A 27,077-nucleotide genomic window follows, 5' to 3' on the forward strand; every position below is an offset into this window, starting at 1 on the left:
CAGTAAAATTGAAAAAAAAAAGAACATATCAGATAACATGAAACAGCATAAAAGCTTCTTGTTCATGACACGTTTGAGGGATACGGTATATAACCACTGGAGAGTAGGTAGTATGGCCCACATTCGTTGTGGCTACGGGGGGGTAACTCCAGGAAAATCAATAAACGGAAGGCGTCACTTGTGCATTCAAATTCCAACTACTGTACTGGGTATACGCTGTTTCACCGTTTCATGCATCACGTGTCGTTTCACCTGTCTGAAACAGTTTATTCTGAAGATAGGGCGATGCGCCAGAGGGGGGGGGGAGATAATAGGGGGATTTGGGGGTGAAAAAACATTATAAGGAGCATGAAAATGTTTGGAGAGGCTAATGGGATTAGCCGGCCCATGGGGTATTAGTCGATTTAATTTTGGTCGGGTTAATTGGCCCATTCAGCCACTAAATCCACCGCCTCCCACACCACCCATACGTGGTATTATGATCGTTTGGGAAATTGAAGAAGGTTTTTTAAGGGTGATTATCTTGATCGCGTGATTTTGGTTGGATTAATTGCGGGGATTGGGGTGTTGAGATGTAAATTAAGATAATTTGTGTTTTTCAGAGACTTTTTTTGTTTCTAATGGATTTCATTCCATTTTGGAATTAATTTTCGTTATTAATTTCAAATGGGAGTGAAGAGTAAGTCAAATTAATTTTTTTATACGTATTATGAAGATGTTTAACAGATATTTAACGTGAGATCATGAAGATATTTAGATATTAACCAAGAAAATAAATATCGACTCAAGTTAAAGAAAAAGAATTGTTTATTTTCAAATTTACCTGAGAAACTCTTGATTTTAGGAAAAAATGTCACAAGAAACTTTTTGTAGAGAATTAAATTTCCGACAAAAAATGGCTTTTCACATTTCCCCCCAAAACCACTCGTTACGTGAATAATTGCGCGATCATCAAGACGATTCTCTTCATTCTATCGGGTTTCACAATCGAATCCAGCGGATTAAATCGATTGAAAGACTATTGTTCTCGCTTAAATAAAGTTAATCGGCCTCCTTGTGGATTGAGAATGACCTCGCCTACATCCCCACCTCAGTAATGAGTATATTCAACCAATCCACGGGCATACGTCAAGTTCACTCAGCAAATCCAGTTCAATTTAACAGCTTATCTCACAAGCAGTGATACTCGCATAGCAATGCGCCTGCATAATGCATATTAAATTCATCCTCCCGGGGGAAAAATTCCCGAGATTTTTTCATGAATCGCGTAAAACAGATTTCCAAAGTATCCCGGCATTTTCCATTGGAATATACATCAAAGAATGCCCCCCTGGAATTTAATATGAACAGAATGACGCTTCCCCTTCCAGGAAATAGATCGAAAAAAAATAACTTCAGGTTCTTTCCCCTTTCTCAATAGTACCCTCGTGCTGTCAATAGGGCGATAGGTGAGAGGGCACTCTGCCTGCAAAAAGTGGCCACTTGGTTTCCACTTTTTTCCCTGCTGTCTCTCTGCTTCTCCACAAAGACCAGAGGCTAGCAGTGGAATAAAAAAAAAGGGAAAACTACTCATGTTTTCTTGGTAGTGCCACGAACCTGACAAACACTCGAATCAACGTGTTTGTTCGACCAAATGAAACAGTATCATATGTGCCATGCAATTAAAATATTTATATTGAAGACATTGCTGAATCTAACAAAGTAAAAAATTCAAGAAAAATTGAAATTGAAGGGGAAGAATACAACACCTTTTCTCTCATTCTGCTGATTAATTAAAAATCAAGAGATTGTAGACAGTATTGATGATAACACGTAATAAAGAATGATAATAAATTGAATGGAAATAAAATTATAGCGAATTGAAAAAAAAAATCTAAAATCTAAACCAAAAAGAGAAAATTGAGATACTGCAGCTCCTTTGATCTTGAGATTTGAGAATAAAAAAAATGAAAACTACTCACGTTCTCTTGGTGGTGCCGCGAACTTGACAAACACTCGAATAAACATGTCTGTTCGCTCAAATGAAACAACATCAAACGCGTCATGTAATTAAAGTAATTACATTGAAGCCATTGCTGAATTTAACAAAATAAAAAAATTGTAAAAAACTGAAATGGAAGAGGAAAAATATAACACCTTTTCTCTCATTCTGCTGATCAATTAAAAATTATGAGATTATAGGCAGTATTGATGATAACACATAATAAAGAATGATAATAAATTGAATGGAACTAAATTTACAGCGAATTGAAGAAAAAATCGTAAAAAAAAAGAACAATCACAACAATTTATGATTCAATTGATTATTTCCGAATTTTCTATATTAAAATAAAAGAATTGAGGTGCTGCAGTTCTTGAATCACTGCTGTATCCTGATTCATCGGATTAATCCGTGTACGTACCCGGCACGAAGGTGTCAGTCAGCGACGGCATGACTTGTAGTCACGCGGGCGTAGAATTTATTGACCACATGTGCATTTACCTATGCCTCCACGGTAAACGCGTTGTGCACACAGTTACAAGTGGTCATGAAACACATAGAGGAGGTCAACTATCAGATCTACTTAGGGTAATTGCAGAAATTGGGAAATTGGATAGACCTTGGTAACCCTATGATAATGAACTACTAGCGCGCCTCACTCCACTGACTCATGCGGAATTGACAATTTGTTTATCTTCATCTTCATCAGACTCATTCGACAAATAGCGAGGACAAATATTTGTTACAAGGGGAATATTGACGCTAATAAAACAACAATTTTCAGAAATTGAGAAGGGAAACATCTTTCTTCTTCAATTTTGCGTAAAAAAGGAGATTTTCAATTTTCAGAACAATATTCTCAATTTAAGGATATCCAAGTAGCTTTTGCAAACATTTTTTCAATTAAATTGCGTGAGAAAAATTTGAACAAAATCATGAATATTCAGCGTCATTCAAATTACATTTTACGCAGAATTATTGTTTTTAAACATTCGTTGTTTATAAATCAATAATTGAAATTGTTTAAACTTTCGGTAACTTTTTTTTAGGCATGAAATCGATTTCTGGTAAAATTCTGAATAAGAATAGATTTGTGACGATTCCGAATAAATGCGTTTTATGGTGGAAAATTGATTGCTTATAAATTATTTATAGAAAATGTTCGTAATTTTCAAAAATTACATTTTTTAGATTATTTCATCAATCTTCCTCCAAAAGTAAACTTTCTAATTTTTTTTCAGCTTTTGCAAAGTTTGAGTAGTAAAATCATTGTAAAATGTCCGGAAATTTAGAGTCAAACGGGGCTCAAATGAAAGCTCTAATGTTCGACTACAAAATGTCTACATGAAGTTTTAGAATTGTGTTTTTTCCTGCAATTACCATTTTTTATATATGAAATTAATTAACTCAACAATGCAATGATCGAGTCAATGAAGTAGTTTCATAGATAAAAATTAATAATTATGGGAGAAAACACAATTTTAAAAGTTTCCCCTTGAGAATAATTTTTCTTCATGTCTAGATCTTTGATTCTCTCAATAAATAGGAAAAAACCATTAATTGTTTCCAGAAGGAGACACCGCAATCCGCGGAGGAGAGGCAATTAGAATTGAACAGTGCAGCGGAGACTGAGATGCGATTGGCAGAGAGGCGTCGATTATTAACGGAAAGATGCTCCGAAGCTGGTCTAGATCGGCCTGGGAACGATTCACTCCACAAGCCAAATGCCTGGGAATTTTTTGTCAACCGAGACTACCACCTCATCTGGTGCAACGTATTCAAAGCAGCCTCCACCTCCTGGATCTACAATTTTAATAGACTAGCGGGGTAAGGCCAATCGAGCCGAGTAAACCTCTCCCATTTCTGGGTGAATAATTCATACAAAGAGATGTTCGCTGTTGAAAATTTTTGACTGAAATTTCCGGCGCACTTAAAATTTTATCGCATCTTAAATCCAACGGAAATTCAAAGGAATAGAAGATTCACCGTTTTATGGAAAAATCAATAGAATGAGCGACTTTCAGTTTATTTATTGCATAATAGGTGATGCAAATTGGGAAAATTCAGGGGAATATATTCTAGAATTTTGAATAAATTGGCAATTCGGCGTAATTTGACACTAAATATCTGTTTTTATGAAAAATTCAAGTAAATTGAGAAATTCTCTTCTCCTGCAGATGAAAATATTTGAAAGTTCACTGAGTTTTCAGTGAAATCTAAAATTTTATGATTGCTTTTCCTCCAAACCGAATTCAATGTCCCTCTCCTAAAAATTATAAGTCAACTGGCCATTTCAATGTTTTTCAAATCGTGTTACGTTTGCCCCAGGTACAGTCCCCAATTTTTAAAGGCCTCGAAGGCTGTGCCAGTGTCTCTAGCTCGACAGAGATATCCCAGGCCAACAGCGGAGGAGCTTGCCAGGTATCTCAACGACTCGGTGAGCTTCCTCATTGTCAGACATCCATTTGAACGACTACTCAGTGCCTATCGCGACAAACTCGAGCAGAGTCTACCCAACACACTTCACAGCAAGCTCGGAGTGAGGATAATTAACCAGTACAGGCCGAAAGTGAGTTGACTCTTTCATTAATTCGGGAAGCACTTGGGGTAGTTGTTGACCTGGTTCTTTGAGATTTAAAACATTTACACTGGGTTCTAGGATCCTAAGAACAGAATGAGACACGGGCCGAGGTATCCACTGTTTGAGGAGTTTGTCAGGTGGTTGCTTTGCGAGTGGCGCGCTGGTAATGAATTGGACATGCACTGGACACCGGTTCTACAGTTCTGCACACCCTGTCAAGTTAGATTTGATGTCATCGCCAAGTTTGAGACTCTTCAGGTGAGTTTCTAGAGTTTAAATTGAAAGGGAAATGCACGAGCAATTCCATAGAAAATCTCGGGAATTCGCGAGGAAATTCTATTGAATTTTTTCTGAACTTCTATTGAAAATTACACGAGTTTTTGGATAATTCAATTGAAAAATTTCTGCAGTTTAAATAGAAAATGTCCAATGGATACTGTTTATGGAAAAAATCAGTAGAATTTCACGTTTTTCTGCTACACGTAAATTTCCATTTTTTTTATTTGATTTTTCTCCTCTTCCAATTAAAAAAATATGAGCCGAGGGATTTTTCTAGAAAATATCGCACTACGAACCGTAGTTTCATGTTACTGATATAAATTAAGATATTTTTCGCATTTTTCTATTCACACTGTTCGAAAAAAAAATTAATTTTCTGGAGAGTGACGTTCAATTTGATTTAGGGAAAAAATAAATCATTAAATGTCAGATTTTACCAAAAATGTAGTGAGGAAATTCTCCAGAATTTTCTAATCAAAACCTCAAATTCCCCCTAATTTTCAATTCCACTATAAATTCGAGAATAAATTCACCTAAATTTTCCTGATTTCTATTGACTTTTGGAATAATTGAACTGAAATTTATAGTTTCCATGAATTTTTCCCTAAAATTTTGGATTTTTAACGACAAATTTCTATGAAATTCCAGTGAAGCTATAATACAATAAAATTTTCCAAAAACTGTAACAGAAATTTCAGCCATGAAAAATTTTTCTCAATAAATTTTTCGGTTTCAAGGGGAAATGTCAAGAGAATAATTCAATAATCCTCGAAATGTAAATATTTATCTTTAAGTAAACATTTCTCCATTCCAGGAGGATCAAAATTATCTCATAAAACACGTCCACCTGGAGCACATGATCCGCCCAGAGTGGAAAAATCCAGCCAGAGGTGCACAAACCAGAGACGTAATGAAGACATACTTCATGCAATTATCCAAAAGTCAAATTGCTGATTTATACGACATGTTCAAGTGAGTGATTCACCCCCTCCCAATCCCAATGTCACATTAACTAATCCCCCTTTTCCCCCCGGCAGGTATGACTTTGAACTTTTCGATTACTCACCAGACGAGTATCTGGCGATCGGCAGAGACGAGTCCACCACCTTCGAGTGTAAAAATGCCAGGGTAACATCAATTTAAATTAATCAAAACTACGTTCATCGAACAACGAAGAGAGTACGTTAACGATAATTCGAGTTTTCCAATCCCCCCCCCTAAGCTTTTTCGCCTCGTTAGGACAATTATTTCATCGGTCAATAATTCATTACAATTGTAATTGAGTGAGTCGCACATATCGGACTTAATTTAAGTAGCTAGAATTTCTCAAACAAATTAAACGCCCATGAACAATGGCGCAATTAGCATCAAAGACGCTCTGTGAATGCACAAATAAGCCTGTTAAACTATAATTTTAAGCACTAGATTGTTAATCTCAGTTGAACAATGCCTCATTGCATTTTCATGACATTTTTATTCCTGTATGATTCTTACGGCGACATTTTTTTATTGCATTTAGTTTGATTGAATGATCGCAAATGATCCTGGAAGTTCACATCTACTTTGTTACTATTAAAACCATTGGATACATTGCAATAGTGCCTCAGAATTCATCAACGCATTACGTAATTTAATAAAAGATGGCCTAATTTAATTACGAGAGTCATAATCTCACTGTATTAACCATTAAAAAATGGCAATTGAACCGAAGTTAATTGCATTTTTTCGACGATTAAAACCTAGGAGTTTCGAATGTGAAAACAACTGAGAGAGCGACCAAAAATGAATGAATATAAATTGATATCTAGATGTTAATCAACTTAATGTCGAGCTAGTAGTTAATTCATACATTAATAAAGAATTGTTATTCAGTTGTAAATATGTAAATGTAAGGATACCTTTAAAAATATATGTTTTACATTAGAAAAGTACAAAAGAGGATTTATTATTTTCTGGGAATGACGGCAGGAAGTTGTGAGCACAAGGACGAATGTGAAGAAAGCAGAGCCTCGCAATTATCGTGGAAATAACAGGCTTGTGTCGCATGAGCTGCTATTATGCAAGACCAGACAATCACGACTTCCGAATGTTTTTTTCTATCATTTTTTCGTCTCGGGGTGACAAATAGTAATTTTAGACGGCAAATAGGAGCGACACGTGAGCAATATTCAGCTGAATAAGGAAATTAAGCTGATTTTAAGGAAATATTGATAAATTTTTATTGCAGGCGATAAAATTCTTCGTAAACAAATTCTCATATTTTTCTTGATATTTAGGAATATTTCAGCGGCGAAGTGGTAAAACGGCTTAAGTCGACTTATCTCCCAGCTGAGTTTTTGAGGAATATTTCCGAATCTAAGGGAGATAGCGAAATTTTCGTAATTACATTAGTCATGGTTCTTAATTGGCTCTATAAAAAAGTTTATAACAAAAATTTTGATATCTCCCTTAGATTCCGAGATATTTATTGAAAACTGGCCAATAGTCAAAATTGACTTGAACCGTTTTACCACTTCGCTACTGATTTGTAGAAATGGTCTTCTGTGTAACACGTCATGCGTCAAATATTTATTTGTGAATAACCCCTTTGCCTTGAGAACAAGTGATCCTAGATATCGTACAACGTTTTTATTATGCAAGACCTGACAATAATGACTTCCGAATATTTTTTTATCATTCAGTCGTGAGTTTGGTTGACAAATAGTAATTTTGGAGGGTAAATGGTCGAGAGATGCGTAAAAAATTCTGTTGAATGAGGGTTTTAGCCTGATTTCACCGTAATAGTTAATAAATGTCAATTATTATTACAATAATTACTGATAATCATCATAAGTACCCATCGATAGGCACAAGTTTCTCTTTTTCCTCCCTATTATCAGTCCCATAAATGCAAAACTAGACCAAGAAATTTATGAATAGAATGCACTGGACTGAATAACAAAAACACTAGCCTCGCATTATTGTTATGCAATTCGCCAGTGTCGATTCGGGAACAATATTTTCCCTGTTTTCGTTATCACTTGATACTCGTGTGCACCTCGGACACTATTACCCGCAGTGTGTCGTGTGAAGTGGAACATTTTTAACGTAACCAGGACATTTACACGATTATTGGGGGCACAATGACACTGGAGGCGAATCTATTGACGAAGTCCAATCCCCGGGGTTTTCATCGTCTCCTGACTGTGCGAAGGGTCACGTTTGTCATGGGAATTTTTTTGTTAATGATCTTGGCTATCTACCATTACGTCTCCGTCACGGATAGACATTTAAATGAGTTGAGTGAGGTAAGTGGAAGGATCAACCGCATTTTAAAAAAATTTGTGACTGAAATTTTCGGTAAACTTTTCCAGTGAAGTGTTTATCACATTTATTTCCACGGAAATTTCAAGGAATTTCATCATTACAAATTTAACATTTTGTGGAAAAAGCAATGGAAACTGCAGAATTCGATTCAATTATTTAAATTCATTAAAATCAGGAGAATTCAGATGACTGTTTTTTCCAATTAATTGAAAATTCAGGGTAATTCGGCACTGATTATTCATGTTCTCCGTAAAAACTCAAGGAAATTGGACAATTCTCGTCATCACAGAGAAAAAAATGTCTCCAATTGCTAAGGACTCGCGATTGTAAAAGACGAGTGCTAAATTCTGAAATTTAGAGATTTTTACCCCAATTTTTAGATCACTAATTTTTTATGATAATTACTGATGATCAGGGTTATTCTATCCAGAGTCTATTTTTTAAATTTGAATCATTCAAACCGCGTGGTTAATTCTGATAAAAAAATCCAAAATTATTGGTCATGGATTTCTAAAAATTAGTGACATTTTTCTAAAAATGAATTTTTTCTCTCTACCTGCTGCTAAAAAATTTGAAATTTCATTAAATTACCAGTGACATCTTCAATTTCATTATGTCCCCCCCCTCAAATTCAATTCAATGTAACTTTCCTAAAAATTATTACTGAACTATTCATTAAACTTCAATTCTTTTCTAATAGTAAAAGCTGTTGAGAAATTACTGGCGATTTTGTGAACAGTATCAGGTGGTGTTGCGATCACATCTCGGTGAGACAGACGACGAAGTGAGGACTCCATCAGTAAAACCAACAACAATAAAAGTGATCCCAAGAATTAATTACGAATTGAGAGGGAAAGAGGAGATGGAGGCGGAATTTCTGAGAAGAGGAGATCACGTTAAACAGAAATGTAGAGAGTTGGGACTCATGGGGAGAGGGAAGAACGTGCCGCAGCTGAATGCGCAGGAGTTTTTCATCAACTATGATTATCATGTTATCTACTGCAGTGTTTTTAAGGCTGCGTCGACCTCGTGGTTATACAATATGAATTTATTAGCTGGGTAATTCGCGTTTTATCGTAATGCTTGATGTGTTCTTCAGTTATTATTGCTTCAGGTCTGTTTTCATTCTAGTGTTCCCGCAGAAGATTTGAGGAAGAGTTTGGAGTCGATATCTCCAGTGAAAATGGCGAGGAAAAAATACGCGAGACCTTCGCAATCGGAACTTTTGAAGGCTCTCGATAAAAACCTCAGTTTTCTAATCGTTAGACATCCTTTTGCACGATTAGTCAGGACGTATTATGATAAATTTGTTTTGGAAGGGGATGACAAGTTCTATCAGGAGGTGGGACTGAAGATCATAGATAGGACGAGGCTCGAGGTACACAGAGGGAAAAGTTGGAGAAAAGTTGGTGACAGATTACCAAAAATTAGGGATGGGTTCTGAAAATCAGTAGCAAAATCACGGAATTTCAAGGTTTTGCTTCCACTGAATTTCAACATCGCGAATCCCCAACAATTGGGGATGAATCCCTCATTAAAAGTCAGTGAGATGTCCTCATTATCTGGGAATCATTGACATGTTCCTGAAAATTAGCGAGATGTCCCCGAAAATAATTTTTTTCTGTGAGCGTCTCGCCGCACTTTTTTCAATTTTTCAAATCACACTACAGTAAAGCCTCAGAAAAATTTGAAAAAATTTGACATCTAATTTTGAAGTGTCTGGAAGCCCTATCAATGAAAATATCCGCCAAAAATATCATAAGTAGTTAGATTTTCACATTTTTATTCGGAAAATCCAGGCCGCGTATAAGGAGAATTTTTTGTATCGCGTATGAGGCGAATTTTTGCTGTGAGCTTTTATATAATTAAGGGTAACACTGAACATAAAAAATTTCACGGAATTTCTTCGAGTAAACGATCTAGATCACTCTTAATTTTTTTCAGCTTTTCCATAGATCTTTCAAATTTATCACTATTGATTTACGTTGACGCGGCGCGGCGCTTACGGCGTTCGTAACTATTGCGCGACCAACGGAGTGTTAAAGATGAATTTCGCCCCCGATTACTTGATTTGTTTGGTAATTGATCCCCAACTTTTTTCTCCCAGTCTGATTGAGGAATTGTTTGAGGGTATGAATTGGGAGATTATTCTTGGTAGTATTTTGGATAGGATGATCTGACAGCTAGACTAAAGGTAATGGACCATGAGGGTCTCCCTCCGACGCTCAAACAGACGGATCTCCCTCCGACGTTCGAGGAACTCGTCAAGTTTGCACTTTGCGAGTGGAGGGATAATAAACCCCAGGATGAGCACTGGAAACCCATTACGAGGTTCTGCACTTCTTGTCAAGTACCCTTCGACTACATCATCAAGTTTGAAACACTTGAGGTATTATTGAATGGTTGGAAACTATAATGCGATGTCGATATTTTTGGAAATTGTTGGTTTTTGTGGAGAGAAATGAGGGTTTAGGAACACGAAAAATAATTGAATTCTCAATTTTTCAAAACGTGGCTTCATACTCTTCATCGAGATAGTTCAATGTTTGAGAAGTGAGAAGTTTTCCTTTGTGTGTAACATATAATAAGCCAGATTAATAGTAACTGATTAATAATTGATAAATCTCCTCAGCAAGCCTCAAAAATCAAATTCCATTATAAAATAATCAATCCCAAATACTAAATTAACTCCTCCCCAGGAGGAGGAACAAGTCCTAATAGAACGCGCAAACCTCCAAGATGTTCTAAAACCCAAATGGGAGGATAACTCATCGAGTGAAGAGATTGAAGACCTAGAGCGAGAATACTTTTCCCAACTGTCCAAGCGACAGATTCTCGAGCTTTACGAATACTATAAGTAAGTAGGGGAGAGCAGGGCAATACGTTTATAATTTCTGATTTTTTAAAAATATTAACAAAATGAAAATAAATAAAATATCAATATTTTATTAATTTTTATTTTTTTAATATTAATAAAATAAATAAAATAAAAAATAAATTCGTTCACGTGTTGATGAAATCGGATAATTTTCCTTCCCTGTAAAATACAATTCTTTCTCTGTCTAGTGACTCCAGACTGAGTTCAATTTATGATTTAATTTCTGAGTTATGAATATTAAAAAAAGCCAAGTGTCCATTCTAGAACAGTAGGGGAGAAATTCACCCAGTTAGGTCCAGGTGATAATTAACACTCAATCGTAATTTCAGGGCTGACTTTGAGCTGTTCGAATATTCAATGGACAAGTACCTAGCCTACGGCCAGGACGTGCCCTTCGTGTCTCTCCCCTGTCGCCAAATTCCCCCCTCAAGACCTCGAAAATAATAATAAGGACTCACCGGGACGACGTGTTCTGAAGATCGACTCCAATGACCCACTTGTCATCAACAACTCGTTGCCAGACTCCAGTGACAATCAACGCCTGTGTTCCCACACTTTTTTTCCTCCTCTGACGTTTCGACACCGGTACGCCAGCCTCATCATAATGCTGAATGGGAACACAAGAAAAAATTTCATAGAAAACATCTAGCGGATTCGATAGAAAATTGTAGGGAATTTCTGTTGAACTTCTGCTAAAAATTCTATTAGGCTTTAGGTATTCCTCAAATCTATTGAAAAATTCTGCAGAATTCCATCTCTCTATACAACTTTATCTATAGGAATTCCTCGACATAATTTTTTTTAAGTTTTCCCACTTTATTTCACATATAAACAAGTTTACTGAACTCTAGCGTTTTCTGTGAAAAATTCTGTTGTAGTTCTATTAGAATTCCATGGAAAGTTATGCAATTTCCCCAAGTTTTTTCCTTGGATTTTATTATGAGAAACAAATAAAAATTGCTGAAAAAACTTGAAAAATTTACCCCCAAGAATTTCTGTAAAAAAAAAATCTATTGACTTTTCTCCATCAAATATCTCTTAACAAAATGATATCGTTGCCAGACTCCAGTGACAATCAACGCCTGTGTTCCCACACTTTTTTTCCTCCTCTGACGTTTCGACACCGGTACGCCAGCCTCATTATAATGCTGAATGGGAACACAAGAAAAAATTTCATAGAAAACATCTAGCGGATTCGATAGAAAATTTTAGGGAATTTCTATTGAACTTCTGCTAAAAATTCTATTAGGCTTTAGGTATTCCCCAAATCTATTGAAAAATTCTGCAGAATTCCATCTCTCTATACAACTTTATCTATAGGAATTCCTCGACATAATTTTTTTGAAGTTTTCCCACTTTATTTCACATATAAACAAGTTTACTAAACTCTAGCGTTTTCTGTGAAAAATTCTGTTGTAGTTCTATCAGAATTCCATGGAAAGTTATGCAATTTCCCCAAGTTTTTTCCTTGGATTTTATTATGAGAAACAAATAAAAATTGCTGAAAAAACTTGAAAAATTTACCCCCAAGAATTTCTGTAAAAAAAAAATCTATTGACTTTTCTCCATCAAATATCTGTTAACAAAATGATATCGTGAAGTTGTATAATTGTCTATAGAAATGGCGCAAAAGCCAAACAGTGGCACGAAAAACACATTCTCAATTAAATTCTAATAAAAATTCACGAGAAGTCTTACTGGCTTCCAAGAGAAATTGAATAGAATTTCTTAGAGAAAGCTATTAAATTATTTTTCTATCCCATTTTTTCACGTTTTATTTTCTCTTCATAAAAAAACATCAGACAAAAAAACCTGAAAAATTGAAGCCAGGATTTATTTCTATAGAAAATATTTCAATAGAATAAATTTTATAGATGAAATAATTTCCACTGATTTTTTCCACTAAATATTTTCCACTGAACGTTTCATTTTCCTACAACTCCGATACAATTTTTCGTACGTAAATAAATGATTGAGGTTATGAAACACGTTTTATCGAATGAACCCCTCACCTCGCAATCGGTGTCGGAGGTGGAGCTGTCAGGGTCGTAGTACAGAGCCTTTCTGTGGAGTTTCTCGAGGATTTTATCAGTGACGAGCTTAATTTCATCGCTCTGCCTCTTTCCACGCTCGATTTGCTCCTCAACCTCATTCAACTGTCTTATCAAGTTCTCCTCGACGGGATTGTACGTCTGTGGGAGTTCGATTATCACGTCCTCCTCTTCGTTCAGAGCGAAGACATCCTCGTCGTCAGTGTCCATTGTCAGAAATTGTTTATTTGGAAACTGATGGTTGATAACAGAGCAGGCCTGCTCCAATGTTTTGACGGATTGTTTACGTTTACGAATGGGAATAGCGTCGGTATGGTAGAAATTCCGAGTGGCCATTAATTCCCACCGGCCATTTTGTCGCGCGAAAAGATGTCGTGGAAAAATGTAAGAATTCTAGTGGACTTTTAATGAACTTCTATTGAAAATTCTATTCGTTTCTGGGCGATTGTAGTGAAGAGTTCCACAGCGTTAATGCGGATTGTGTTTAAAACAAAAATGTTCAATAGAAACTATTGTAGAAAAACTTCAATTGAATTTTATCTTTCAGTACAACTGTTTCTATTGATGCATTTTTTATAGAAATTATTTCTGAAGTTTTTTCCACTCTATTACTCTTATTGTCGCATTTGAAAAGTGAAACAAAAAAATCTTTCTACAGAATTTTTCATTTAATTTATTCTATTGAGATTTTTTCTATAGAAATCTATAGATTCCTACAGAAAAAAATAAAAAACAGAATTTCTATAGATTTTTTTTCTATAGAAATCTCAATAGAATAAATTAAATAGAAAAATAGAATTCTATTAATTTTTTATATAGATTATTTTCCATTGAACATTTCGAAGGAAAAAAAATAATAGAAAATTCACTAGAAATCCTATAGAATTTTCTGGCAAAAGCGCTAGGTTTTGATTTGGGATGATTTAGGAGTGTAATTTTATAATTTAGAAACTAACAGTTTTCCTTGTAAAAAATTATTTTTCATACGACATTCATAGCGAGAACTTTATTATTGAATAAAATGAGTGAAAAATCTTTTACAATTATCCTTCTTCCTCACAAGATTGTAAAAAATTCCATAAGAGTTCATCTCTTCCATAAAAAAAGAATGAATAACTGTAATCATAAATTTTAAATGGCATTTTGTTGAAACCCGAGCAGCATCGCTTGCACAACATCCCCTGCAAGCATCTCCCCCCGATCATCAGTCCTCCCCGGCAGCATCAGGAGTGCATTCGCATTTTTGCAACTGAGGAGTTTACTGCTGATTTGATTGCCAGTACTGTAGGCTTTGGGCATTGGATCCTCCTCTGACCACATCAAAATGGCCCTTGCATATTCAGGACGAGAATCCAATTTGTATGAGGATGTCAACTGCACAGAGTGGAAATGGAAATGATTATTTTTCCAAAAAGAGGGGTAGTGCAGCGATGAAGAGATAGAAAATCTTACAGAATAATCTATCGAATTCCATAGAAAATTCGATTAGTTTTTGGCCGATTCTATTGAAAAATCCCTCAGTTTTATTGTGCATTTTGTGTAGAAAACCTCTAATAGAAACTCTTTAATAGAAAAAATCATTAGAATTTTCACCTTCACTTTTTCTACAGGAATTCCTCGACATGAATTTCCTAATTTCTTTGCATTCTATTTTTCTGCTCTTTTCATAAAAAAAAGCCTTCGAAAATTTGAGCCGAGGAATTTCTATAGAAAGCATCTCAATAGAAAAATAAATAAAACACTTGTACATGAAAATCTAATTCGATTGATTTTTTTAATAAAATATTTTCCATTGAATATTTCAATTGTAAAAAAACCTGCTAGAATAGACCAAGAACTATGAGAAATTCAATCGAATTTTCTAGTGAATTCACTAACTGTTTCAAAAAAAAAATTTCGTACGTATCTCCTGTTTTATCTCTTCACACATGAATTGTGACGAAATAGTATATTTCTACACAACTACGATGATTTTTGTCACATAAGCCTAAACTATTTTTTGTCAGTGATATTACTTCAGCAAGAAACTACTTTATATTTACAACTGACCGAAAACCCACAATTCTCAACAAAAACATATCCAAACAAGTAATTACCCGAGCCCGAACGACAACGGGTCTGGCATAATTCCCGGCCAACCGATGCAGCAAAGGAATAGCGAACAGGTGCGAAGTAACAGTAGCAGAGACTGGGTTACCAGGCAGGCACACAAAGTACTTGATCTTTCCATCGTACTGGCAAGTGGCAAAAGTCGTGGGTTTCCCCGGTTTCATGTTGACCCTGCCGAAGTGAATGTCAGCCTTGAAGACCTGCGTGAGAATGGGCTTGAGCATGTCCCTGTCCCCCATGGAGACCGATCCAGTGGTGACGAGGACGTCCACGTGGCTCAGAGCCTCCTTGATCGAGTCGATCATGACGTTCTCGTCGTCAATCGCAATCCCCATGTCCTTGGGGGCATACCCAAACTCCCTGAACAGCATCATGAGGGTGATCTTGTTGCTGTCGTACACGTGGCCAGGTCGGGGCTCCTCCCCCGCCTGCTGGAGCTCATTTCCAGTCGAGAGAATTCCGATCGTCGGGAGCTTCGTGACCTTGACCTTCGTGCAGCCACAGGCGGCTAGAATGCCGGCTTCAACAGCTCCGATCCTTGTGTGGCGTTTCAGGACGAGAGAGCCTTCCTCGATGTCGCTGCCTACGGGTCTGATGTCTTGGTGCTCCTTCGGGGCGACTAGAATCTCGATTGTTTTCTCTTCCTTTCCGTCCGCGGTTTTCTCCAGGAGTTTCGTGTCCTCCACTTGGACGACCGCTGTTGCCTCCTCGGGGACTGGGGCACCTGTGTTGACACGAACGCAGAAGCCTGGCTCCAGTTTTATGGAGCCTGGCTAGAAGCATTCGTTGTTGATTGACTCATTTTAATGCAGAGCTGATTTTTTCTCTCAGCGTCGAATGAACAATTTATTTGATCCAAATGGATTATTATTACACATTTTTAGAAATTTTTGGCTGAAATTTCTATAGTTAGTATAGTTCTTGGACATTTCACATTATAATTTCTCTGAAATTTCAAGGAATTTCGTCATTGAAAATTCAAAAAATTGACAAACTCCCGTCCTTTTTTTAACGCATTTTGGTTTCACTGTCTAAGGAATACTTCAATTTGTAACTCATAAAGCTGTTATTGAAATAAAATAAAATTTATTTAAATTGAATTTTAAAAAATGAAGCCTAGTTGAAGGGAAGTTGAGCTCAAACAATTTCTGTTTAAAATAATAGAAATAATGATCTTGAAAAAGTGGAAAATAAAATGAAAAATCGATTTTATTTTCTCAAAAAATGAAAATGAAGCGAAAAATCAATTTTTGTTTCTTCTCACCGAATGCCCAGCTTCAAGGCCCCCCAGCACTCGCCTCTGTCCGCCTCCATCGCTCGCAACAACTGCATATCCATCTTTGATGGAGGCCCTGAATGGCGGCAGATCACATTGAGCCCGAATATCCTCCGAGAGGATTCTCCCGTGGCAGTCCCACAAATCCACGAATTCGTTCTCCCCTTGCCAAGTGTATCTGTTGATGATTTCCTCTGCTTCCTTCATGGATATCATGTGGTAGGGGGATTCCCTCAAGCGACCGGCCACGTGCCCCAAATTCAGAGCGATTGTCCCATTCTCCGAATGATGTCTGCATCCGCTGTTCTGAACGTGCTCATGGGTTTCTTTGATCTTTGGTTTTGAATCCAGGAGAAGATCGACTGCGTGGGGGATAGTCATTGCGATCGCATCGAGACATTCCCGAGCAGCTTTCGGCGATCCGGGGAGGTTTATTATCAGGGTCTTGTTACGAATGCCACAGGCGGCTCTATAATCGATTGATGATGATCGAATGATGATTAATGCATCGCAAAGACTTTTGTCCAAAGAACATATCCATATAAATTTTAGATTAAAAAAATGAGGTTTTCGAGATATTCTCATTTGAAAAAAAATAGTTTCATACATAACTCAGCTAAAAATGGAGCCATTGCCTGTTACCAACGATTTTTTGGAAGATTTTCTCACATATTTTGAGAAAGTCGATCTTTTTTGCAGTCATTCCCAAAATTGGAGTGTACAGAACCGTTTTTTAAATTCGGGTCAGAAATATCGAAAAAACGTTGAAAATTGAAAAAATCATAACTTTGATATGAATCAATATTAAGGGCTGAAAATTTAGGAACGTTTTTTTTTTAAGTCGCTGATATTGGAAAAAAATCGGCGACCAAACCCCGACATCCATTTCTTTTTATTATAGTAATGCGAGAAAGATTTGAAACGGCCCGTTTCGAAATGTCGGCGATCTTCCGAACGCAAAATCATCAATTTTTAGCCGAATTTTTGCAAAAACGAACTTCTGACGTTGAAACCATCGACTTTTTGCTTTTGAGCAACAACTATTCGGCACTCGTTTGGTCCTTCAACCCCATTTGTTACCTTCTTCAGATATCAGTAATAGTACCTAGACAGTGCAGCCATAGGAGTAATCTTCAAACTAGCCGTCAACATGGCGAGAGCAATTCCTGGGGCTTCCTTCTGAATAATCTTCTTCGTAGCTTCCGGAGTTACATCTCTGGGCGAAAAACCGGTGCCCCCAGTCGTGAGGATTACATTCACCCTCGCCTCGTCCGACCATTTCGTCAGGATTTCCTGGAATTTCACCCAGAAGTGGAGGATTTTTTTAGCAACAACCGTAATAGTTCTTTACCATGATGGAGAACTCATTGTCAGGCACAATGTTAACTTCAGCAACATGTCCCTTGATGATTCTTCCACTGTCTGTGCTGTGGTCGGTTATCAGACGTATCAATTCCTCTCCACTTCTGTCTTCTGTTGGATCACGAGCGCAAGTGTCACTGACTGAAAATGTAAACAACGATTTTCTCCAGGTGTTTAACCTCAAACAGCACCCCGTTTCGTTCTTTCATCATTAAAATATTAAATTTCTCCTTTTATGCATTAAAAAAATAGCTTTGAAAAGCATTTTTGGAATAAATATCGTATGAGCTGGCAATGAGGTTGAAAAATCTTCACTTACTGGTCAATATTCCGAATGTTATTGGAGCCATACTGTCGCTTTGCTCCTCAAATCCACTCCTCACAAACTGATACGCCTTCCAGCCAAGTAATTACGCAATTACGATAAGGAGTCAAGTAGATTAACCATCTCCAGAATCAAATCTACCAAATGAGCAGAGAAAATGATTTTATGTCCTTGATTCAAGACTGGCGAAGCTGTTTATTAGTCTAAACGTGGTCGAATAGTGTCTAAATGACTTGTATTTTTAACTTAATTGAAATCTTTTTCTCTCTTTAAATTGTCTTGCGAGATTGTTAATGAAAATAACAATGATAATTATGATGAAGGTATGTGATGACAGCTATGGGACTGTTATATGGCTCATGTCATTGTTTACTTTGTACAACATAATGTGCAGTTAATAAACTTCAATCAATCAATCAGACTCATGATATCCTGGTATATACTTTATTGTGAAAAAAACACAACGCCGATCTAGACCCCAAGGACTCTACAATAAATTGAGCCCTCGTGGTTCAAAAAAATTTCTTACTGATCTAGCAACAATTTTAGGAAGATGATAAAAGTTCAATTAGAGTGAGAGATTTAATAGATTTATTGGCATTCCTCGGGTGTAATGTTGATTTGTGTTTGCTTCAATAGTCGACTAGTCCCCTGAGGAAGAGAACAAGATAAAATGATGAATTAATTCGGAAAATTGAATGCACCTGATTACTTCATACCTGTTATTACTTCGAGGACTCAGCGATCGTGGAGAGGAGTCACGATGTCGTCTCCTAGAGTCCTGTCGACTCTTCTCCCTGTCGTCGTACCGATCTCGCTCTTTATCCCTCTCCCTGTCTCTGTCTCTGTCCCTATCCCTATCACGTTCTCTCTCTCTATCTTTCTCTCGATCTCTTGTCCTGTCTCGATCATTATCAACATCTATTCTCGAATCACGATCACGTCTTTCTCGTCTTCGTGGTGGAGTTCGCACAGGGCTTGGAGATCTTGATAATGACGAGCGGGAGTCTGAACTGTGGCCTTCGTATCTGTGCCTTCGTTCACGTTGTCTGCAAATAAAAAAAATTAAATATTATTCACAATAAATAAAAGATATAGATAAATTTTTTTAAGAACAAGTCATTCTTTTCTTTCACAGATGGAAAATTTCGTAGAAAAAATCAGTAGAATTTCAGCTTTTACACATTTTTTTCTATTGAAACATTTTCTATAAAAAGTTCTCAACATGAATTTTTCCATTTTTTCCTACTCTATTTTTCTTCTTTCGTTAGGGTTTTCTTTTAATTTGAGAGGAAAACAATGAGAGAATTCTGTTGTCTGACAACTAATTCTCTCCAAAAATGTGTCTTGATAGTTTTCCATAGAAATTTACTCACTTTCTTCTCAGTTTCAAAGACATTTCTCGAATTTCATCCTCACGATCTTGTCTCTGTTGTTCCATCTTTTCAATTCTTGCCTGTTCAGCTTTTTTATCAGCTTTATCTAAAATTAAACATCCAAATTATCGTCTTCTTTTTCTCTCCAATGAATTTTTACAGTTGAAAAAAACTCACATTGACGATTCAACAAGGCTTGCATCTTCTTCTTAAGCCGCTCCTGAGGTGTGATTTTCACCGACTGAAACACATAACACTTGAGAAAAACAAGTTCCACCCATAAAAATCCATACAACAATGAAGATAATTGTCAATTAGAGATAATATGCAACAACTATTCTACTGCAGCCCTCACACGCAAAACCCCTGTGACCCAGTACAGAAGACGTCACACAGAATTTTACAAATAAATAACAGACATGACATAAAATGAAAATAAATTGAATCAATGGCACTGTCTCGTCCGCATTTGTCCACCAATAAACTAACGGTGAAGTAATTGTTTTGATATTTTTGAAAGGGAAAATGTTTTGTATCGGTTCGCTTGTGCATTTTCAAAGTGACTAAAGAAGCGTTACGGTTCTTACTGACTTTGTGTCCGGCACCAGAATTTGTACTTAACCCTGCTTTTGGCTTGTTCCTGCATAAAAACAGAAAAAAAAACCAATTAAAAAAATTCAGGATTTTTAGTCTTGTTTTAAAAATGATATTTTTCATATTCGAGGATAATTTTGTCATTTATAACTGATGGAAGAATGTGATACTAAAATTACTGATAATTAATAAAAATTAGGGGCAGTAGCTTTGACGAAGAGGAATGAACAAATTTTTTCTTATAAACAGGCTTTCATGGGATTTATTTAAAATAATAATTCACCTACTGGAAGATGCCAAAAATAAACATAAAATTTCATTATTAAAAATCAAGTTATTTTGAGTGCTTGTAATTTTGAACAGCCATCCTCAATAAAAATGTCACTTCTGCCATGAAATTTCATCAATTATTAATATTGAAATAATTACTTCCACTGAAACTTACACGTTTGTACTAATATTTGGTGGTTTTGGTGCATCATGCAAATTCTTGTCCTCGTTATCAGACAATTCAAGCTCTAAACTCGACGATTTCCCGCGTCGACCATAATACCTAGGCAAAAAAGGCATAGATTAATTTTTTTCCATGAAAAATGCGATCTTCTCTTTGTAATGAATTTAGACTGCATTAAATCAGTGAATTTATCATTAAACTACGAGCATCTAACAAAATGTTAACTCTTCATGTTTCCCCCACCCTCCCCTAGTTGTCACTCACCCTAAAATAAAACAAATTGAATCAATCCGCATTAAAGAAACGGATCAGAAGTTCTTTGATTTTTCAACTTCATTTCAACTTCTGTAAAATTACTCAAGAATGTTTTCCAATTTTCCGTCATCTGATTCTATTCTAAGCCAGGATAAAATAATACCTGGGCAACGCAGAAGTCTTATTCTCAGGACTCCGTGACCTCCTAGCAACGCTCCCCCTCGTCTTGCTCTTGGACCTCGACTTGGACCTCGCCGGGCTCTTACTCCTGGACCTCGACCTGCTCTTGCTCTTGGAATACCGCACCTTCCTCCGCTCCCCAGTGGATCTGCTCCTCGACCTGCTCCTAGACTTCGACCTACTGCTGGAGGAGGTGCTCCTAGACCGCCTGCCCCTCGACCTCGACCTGGACGAGGACGACGACCTCGACCTGCTGTTGCTCCTCCTGTGCCTGGACCTATTCCTCCTCGACCTGCTCCTCGTCCTCGACCTGAACCTCCTGGATCCCCTCCTCCTCCTGGACCTAGAAACACTCCGCCTCCTGTCCCTCGACCTGTACGACCTCGATCGATTTCTGGATCGACTCCTAGACCTCGACCTGCTGATCCTCCTCGCTCGATCATTCACAGGACTCTCCGACCTCCTCCTCCTCAAGTGTGAATAATTGACTTTCTTGGCAGTCGAGGGCGTCACCTGGGAGCAACTCCCCTGCGCCTCCTCCTCCCCCCCAAAGCTCGTGATGTAAGTAATCTGTCCAGCATTCACTGGCGAAGCAGATCTGGATCGAGACTTGGAGGATGACTTCCTGTAGGGATTGTACTCTGGGCTCTCTCGAGCCGCATAACTGGGGGGACTCATCACCCTCCCAATCATCTTCTTCTCTCTGAAGGCCCGACGCTCCCTCCTGGATCTCCTCCCGGAGTACATGGCCTTCTCCTCCTCCTGCTTCCTGGCTTGTCTGAGGGTCTCAGCTTCCTCAAAGTCCTGCGTCAGGAAGCTGAAGTAGTCAGCCCCCATGAGACCGTACTTCTGCGCCACTTGGTTCATCTCGTGCGCCTGCGAGGGCTCGATCTGGGAGACGTCGACGCAGATGTCCAGGTCTATATCACTGTCCTCGTCGTCAGGTTTTTCTTCCGAGGAGTTTGCGTCCGGACGAATGGCCTCTTGAATGGGCTCGTCTGTCTCGTAGTTGTAGCCAATTGCTGCGTTGTTACTCGATTTCTTCTTGTCCTTTATTGAGTCCGGCTTCGTGGAGGAGCCAAACTGCTCTTCCAGGTGGATCTGGTGGAGGAACTTCTCCTCGGTTACACCGAGAAACTCGTTCTGCACGATTATGCGGTAGCGCTCGTAGTTTATGTGTCTGTCCTCACTCGTCAGGGCCACGTCCATGTCGATTGTGTTGGGGGGCTCGGGGATCCAGTCCAGGTGGGCGCGGACGTCGAATCTGTCGATTAGGTTGTCCTCGTGACCCTGCCAGGGCATCCTAGTGGGGGAATGAGTTATTTAGCAGGTTGTCTGGGTTAATTCGGTCATGGGGATTCTCTTTTCCTCTTTTAAGAGAAGAATGTAACGTTTTTGGCTTGCAATCTATTCCGGCATGCTTGACTTAGGATTATTTCCATCATAAACTTGAACATCTCACACATAATAGGAAAATTTCTTAATATCAAAATAAATAAATGTACAAAAATAGATATATATATATATATATATATATATATATGTATATATTATTATGGAATCGAATAATTTAATCAATCCTCTTCCCCTCTTTTGTACAATAAAAGGTTGATTGTCTCTCTCTAATGTTGGGGTTAACTTAATTTATTATTGATTCCTGAGAACTGTCAATAAATATGCCCCTTTGACTGATCCCGAATTATTACTCCTTTAAACACAACAATATATATGTTTAATATCATTTTTTTATATAAAAAAAAAAATATAAGTATGAGAAAACCTTATATAGTTATTTTTATGAAAAAATATGTTCATTTTATTCATCTTCACTTTCAATAACTAATTTAAATACTATCTTATGCTATACTAGGTCAACTGAGACAAAAAAACTATTAAATTGAATTCGAAGAAATTGATGTCTAATTTAACTGTTCAATTCTCACATGTTTGCTGGGCTGTCCCCGGCCGCTGCAATAGCCGCATCCAAGTGTATCTTGCAGGGTCGTCCATGAAGTTGAAGAAATTGTGTGGGATCAGATTTCTGTGAATATAACATGAGTTAGAATTTGCCCATTGGCGAAGGCGATTCTACTTGAAGATTTTATTATATAAAATTACTCACGATTTTTTCATAATAATCCCTCCGACGTTCAGCCCGTCGACGGTAATCGACCAGCATCCCCCGAATTTTTTTCTCCTGCTTCCTGGCCTCGTGCCACATCCGCCCACCCGTCTTCTTCACCGAAAAACTCATCGTTCAACTCAACTACTACAATTCACTCTATCACTTGATTATTAACATGTAGATTCTTTGTATAACATTTATAAAACAATTGGAGCACCATCGATTGTCACATCAGTTAGTCATTATGGCAGCCATGTTGGTTCTGATGTTGGTTCTGATGTTGGAAAGGTAGATGTAGGGGGGGGGGGCTCGTTTGAACAATCTCAGATGGACACATACCGTTTTGAACACGTTCTAGGGAAAATGGCGACAATAGGGAAGGCGGTGGAACAGTGGGGACAAGGAAAGGGGGGGCTCCTTTCTTACTTTCACGATTGTGCATAGACTTGTGAAAAGTCTAAAGGAACAACTGTACATAAATTCAACTATACGTGAAAAAAACTGTCCATAACCACATCTGTCCACCATCCTTGCGGTCGACCAAACAGTGTCGGTAGAGTAGAAATTGCATTCGTTATATTTGCAGTCGATATTAAATATGGATGGCGCCATGTGTCAAGTTTGTAGCAGCGATGTCAGACAAGATATGAATGTTTTTTTGGGCTCAAATGAAAGAGCGGGTCGAGAAATGGCGTGCAGAAGTCTTTAAAGATGACAAATCTCTCTAAAGATGATGTCTGTTTTCAATTGAAAAGCGCAATTGTGACAACATTTTCCAGTGGGTTCTAGGAGTCTCCCCTGGTTCAACACCATCTTTAGAGGTCCTAGCACGCCATTTCTCGACCCGCTCTTTCGTTTGAGAGAATGAATGAAGATATGAATGTTTTTTTGAGCTCAAATGAAAGAGCGGGTCGAGAAATGGCGTGCAGAAGTCTTTAAAGATGACAAATCTCTCTAAAGATGATGTCTGTTTTCAATTGAAAAGCGCAATTGTGACAACATTTTCCAGTGGGTTCTAGGAGTCTCCCCTGGTTCAACACCATCTTTAGAGGTCCTAGCACGCCATTTCTCGACCCGCTCTTTCGTTTGAGAGAATGAATGAAGATATGAATGTTTTTTTGAGCTCAAATGAAAGAGCGGGTCGAGAAATGGCGTGCAGAAGTCTTTAAAGATGACAAATCTCTCTAAAGATGATGTCTGTTTTCAATTGAAAAGCGCAATTGTGACAACATTTTCCAGTGGGTTCTAGGAGTCTCCCCTGGTTCAACACCATCTTTAGAGGTCCTAGCACGCCATTTCTCGACCCGCTCTTTCGTTTGAGAGAATGAATGAAGATATGAATGTTTTTTTGAGCTCAAATGAAAGAGCGGGTCGAGAAATGGCGTGCAGAAGTCTTTAAAGATGACAAATCTCTCTAAAGATGATGTCTGTTTTCAATTGAAAAGCGCAATTGTGACAACATTTTCCAGTGGGTTCTAGGAGTCTCCCCTGGTTCAACACCATCTTTAGAGGTCCTAGCACGCCATTTCTCGACCCGCTCTTTCGTTTGAGAGAATGAATGAAGATATGAATGTTTTTTTGAGCTCAAATGAAAGAGCGGGTCGAGAAATGGCGTGCAGAAGTCTTTAAAGATGACAAATCTCTCTAAAGATGATGTCTGTTTTCAATTGAAAAGCGCAATTGTGACAACATTTTCCAGTGGGTTCTAGGAGTCTCCCCTGGTTCAACACCATCTTTAGAGGTCCTAGCACGCCATTTCTCGACCCGCTCTTTCGTTTGAGAGAATGAATGAAGATATGAATGTTTTTTTGAGCTCAAATGAAAGAGCGGGTCGAGAAATGGCGTGCAGAAGTCTTTAAAGATGACAAATCTCTCTAAAGATGATGTCTGTTTTCAATTGAAAAGCGCAATTGTGACAACATTTTCCAGTGGGTTCTAGGAGTCTCCCCTGGTTCAACACCATCTTTAGAGGTCCTAGCACGCCATTTCTCGACCCGCTCTTTCGTTTGAGAGAATGAATGAAGATATGAATGTTTTTTTGAGCTCAAATGAAAGAGCGGGTCGAGAAATGGCGTGCAGAAGTCTTTAAAGATGACAAATCTCTCTAAAGATGATGTCTGTTTTCAATTGAAAAGCGCAATTGTGACAACATTTTCCAGTGGGTTCTAGGAGTCTCCCCTGGTTCAACACCATCTTTAGAGGTCCTAGCACGCCATTTCTCGACCCGCTCTTTCGTTTGAGAGAATGAATGAAGATATGAATGTTTTTTTGAGCTCAAATGAAAGAGCGGGTCGAGAAATGGCGTGCAGAAGTCTTTAAAGATGACAAATCTCTCTAAAGATGATGTCTGTTTTCAATTGAAAAGCGCAATTGTGACAACATTTTCCAGTGGGTTCTAGGAGTCTCCCCTGGTTCAACACCATCTTTAGAGGTCCTAGCACGCCATTTCTCGACCCGCTCTTTCGTTTGAGAGAATGAATGAAGATATGAATGTTTTTTTGAGCTCAAATGAAAGAGCGGGTCGAGAAATGGCGTGCAGAAGTCTTTAAAGATGACAAATCTCTCTAAAGATGATGTCTGTTTTCAATTGAAAAGCGCAATTGTGACAACATTTTCCAGTGGGTTCTAGGAGTCTCCCCTGGTTCAACACCATCTTTAGAGGTCCTAGCACGCCATTTCTCGACCCGCTCTTTCGTTTGAGAGAATGAATGAAGATATGAATGTTTTTTTGAGCTCAAATGAAAGAGCGGGTCGAGAAATGGCGTGCAGAAGTCTTTAAAGATGACAAATCTCTCTAAAGATGATGTCTGTTTTCAATTGAAAAGCGCAATTGTGACAACATTTTCCAGTGGGTTCTAGGAGTCTCCCCTGGTTCAACACCATCTTTAGAGGTCCTAGCACGCCATTTCTCGACCCGCTTTTTCATTTGAGCCCAAAAAAACATTCATATCTTGTCTGACATTTCTGGTACAAACTCTGGTCTTCAATTCTGGTTTTCAATTGAAGTTGATTGAGTTGATTGTATTGAGTCAATTCTGACTATTTAAGCGACGGGCTATCCAGAACTCCCAAAAGTATTCGGAGAAAGTAAAAAACAAAAAAAATTTTTTTCACCCGGGGCCAAAGTGTCCGATCTTGGATTTTTCCAGGAGGAAAGTCGACATTCGCCAAAATCAAATTTTTAACCCTCGTCATTTGTTTATAAATAATAGCTTCCGGCTGACAACCTATTGCTCCAGTTCGATTCAGTTTGTAATTTCGCTTGAAACGAGAGTAATCCCGCCATCTCTCAACGTGCCGCTGCACTAGAAAATTCGACTGGTAAGACATTTCCTGACGATATCTCCAATATCGAGCCCTGTTTAACCACCTCACCATCTGCCCATCTGGAAATTCTGTCCTCATTTTCCCTAGGACGTGTTCCAAAACGGAATGTGTCCATTTGATATTGTACAAACCACCCCACCCCCCTCAAACTTTCGTACCCGCCTGTTCCACCGCCTTTTGTACTGTCGCCACTTTCCTTAGAATGTGTTCACACGGAATGTGTCCATCTGTGATTGTTCAAACAACCCCCCCCCCCCCCCGCCCCGCTACGTGCTTAATGTTCACCTCGTCACGCGGGGAGGCGGCGGCGCAGACGCATCGACATGGCCGACACCAAAAAATTCGAATGAAAATTCTCATCTCCATGATGCTAATTAATTTAAGAAAGGTCAAGGCATAGTGATTAAATTCTTCCTTGCTCCTCAACTTCTCCCAACCATAACGGTTTCGAATTCACTAAGAATTTGTCATCAGCGCAATGTATTTAATCTAAAACCTAATTACAAAATAGCAAAATTTCAATAGGGTCATTTTAAACACAGTCAGTAAATTAAGTTGTCACAAAGAGTTCATTTGTTCATTTATTTGCATGTTGTTTTAAAATCCAGAGGTATATTT

General features: G+C 38.0%; 5 protein-coding genes across 9 annotated transcripts in view; 2 read left to right on the forward strand and 3 right to left on the reverse strand.

Annotated features, from left to right (window-relative positions):
• Nucleotides 1-6,769, forward strand: part of LOC107036313 (carbohydrate sulfotransferase 11) — a 17,699-nt gene extending 10,930 nt beyond the window's left edge. For 4 of the 5 annotated variants that reach the window (XM_015254196.1, XM_015254199.1, XM_015254200.1 and 1 more), the window contains 5 exons: nt 3,552-3,808; nt 4,310-4,550; nt 4,641-4,820; nt 5,656-5,813; nt 5,879-6,769. In XM_015254196.1, coding sequence (XP_015109682.1) covers nt 3,552-3,808; nt 4,310-4,550; nt 4,641-4,820; nt 5,656-5,813; nt 5,879-5,984 — 942 coding nt within the window. In that variant the 3' untranslated portion in view covers nt 5,985-6,769. The remainder of the gene's footprint in view (nt 1-3,551; nt 3,809-4,309; nt 4,551-4,640; nt 4,821-5,655; nt 5,814-5,878) is intronic. The other variant, XM_015254197.1, reaches the window with a different exon arrangement.
• Nucleotides 1-13,357, reverse strand: part of LOC107036314 — a 30,601-nt gene extending 17,244 nt beyond the window's left edge. Inside the window, exons 1-2 of the mRNA XM_015254202.1 lie at nt 13,038-13,357; nt 11,484-11,632 (exon numbers count right to left, since the gene is read on the reverse strand). Coding sequence (XP_015109688.1) covers nt 11,484-11,632; nt 13,038-13,286 — 398 coding nt within the window. The 5' untranslated portion in view covers nt 13,287-13,357. The remainder of the gene's footprint in view (nt 1-11,483; nt 11,633-13,037) is intronic.
• On the forward strand, nt 7,862-11,726 carry LOC107036312 (carbohydrate sulfotransferase 11). The gene is made up of 6 exons (XM_015254195.2): nt 7,862-8,128; nt 8,887-9,206; nt 9,279-9,525; nt 10,318-10,536; nt 10,847-11,004; nt 11,355-11,726. Exons 1-6 carry the CDS (start codon nt 7,964-7,966, stop codon nt 11,467-11,469), a joined length of 1,224 nt encoding a protein of 407 aa, XP_015109681.1. The 5' UTR covers nt 7,862-7,963; the 3' UTR covers nt 11,470-11,726.
• A 710-nt stretch (nt 13,358-14,067) lies between the features above and the next one.
• LOC107036295 (gephyrin) lies at nt 14,068-18,346 on the reverse strand. Its single transcript, XM_015254173.1, has 6 exons — nt 18,143-18,346; nt 17,813-17,964; nt 17,567-17,754; nt 16,450-16,930; nt 15,173-15,958; nt 14,068-14,450 (listed from the first exon to the last, which is right to left on the reverse strand). The coding sequence occupies exons 1-6, from the start codon at nt 18,171-18,173 to the stop codon at nt 14,208-14,210; spliced, it is 1,881 nt and encodes a 626-aa protein (XP_015109659.1). The 5' UTR covers nt 18,174-18,346; the 3' UTR covers nt 14,068-14,207.
• A 232-nt stretch (nt 18,347-18,578) lies between these two features.
• On the reverse strand, nt 18,579-23,430 carry LOC107036288 (CLK4-associating serine/arginine rich protein). Its single transcript, XM_015254163.1, has 9 exons — nt 23,130-23,430; nt 22,951-23,048; nt 20,991-22,310; nt 20,564-20,671; nt 20,116-20,164; nt 19,702-19,765; nt 19,525-19,630; nt 18,868-19,197; nt 18,579-18,799 (listed from the first exon to the last, which is right to left on the reverse strand). The coding sequence occupies exons 1-9, from the start codon at nt 23,259-23,261 to the stop codon at nt 18,781-18,783; spliced, it is 2,226 nt and encodes a 741-aa protein (XP_015109649.1). The 5' UTR covers nt 23,262-23,430; the 3' UTR covers nt 18,579-18,780.
• Between the last annotated feature and the right edge of the window lie 3,647 nt (nt 23,431-27,077).

This window comes from Diachasma alloeum, unplaced genomic scaffold, assembly GCF_001412515.2.
Source record: "Diachasma alloeum isolate Michigan unplaced genomic scaffold, Dall2.0 Dall_scaffold_00208, whole genome shotgun sequence".
NCBI lineage: Eukaryota > Metazoa > Arthropoda > Insecta > Hymenoptera > Braconidae > Diachasma > Diachasma alloeum.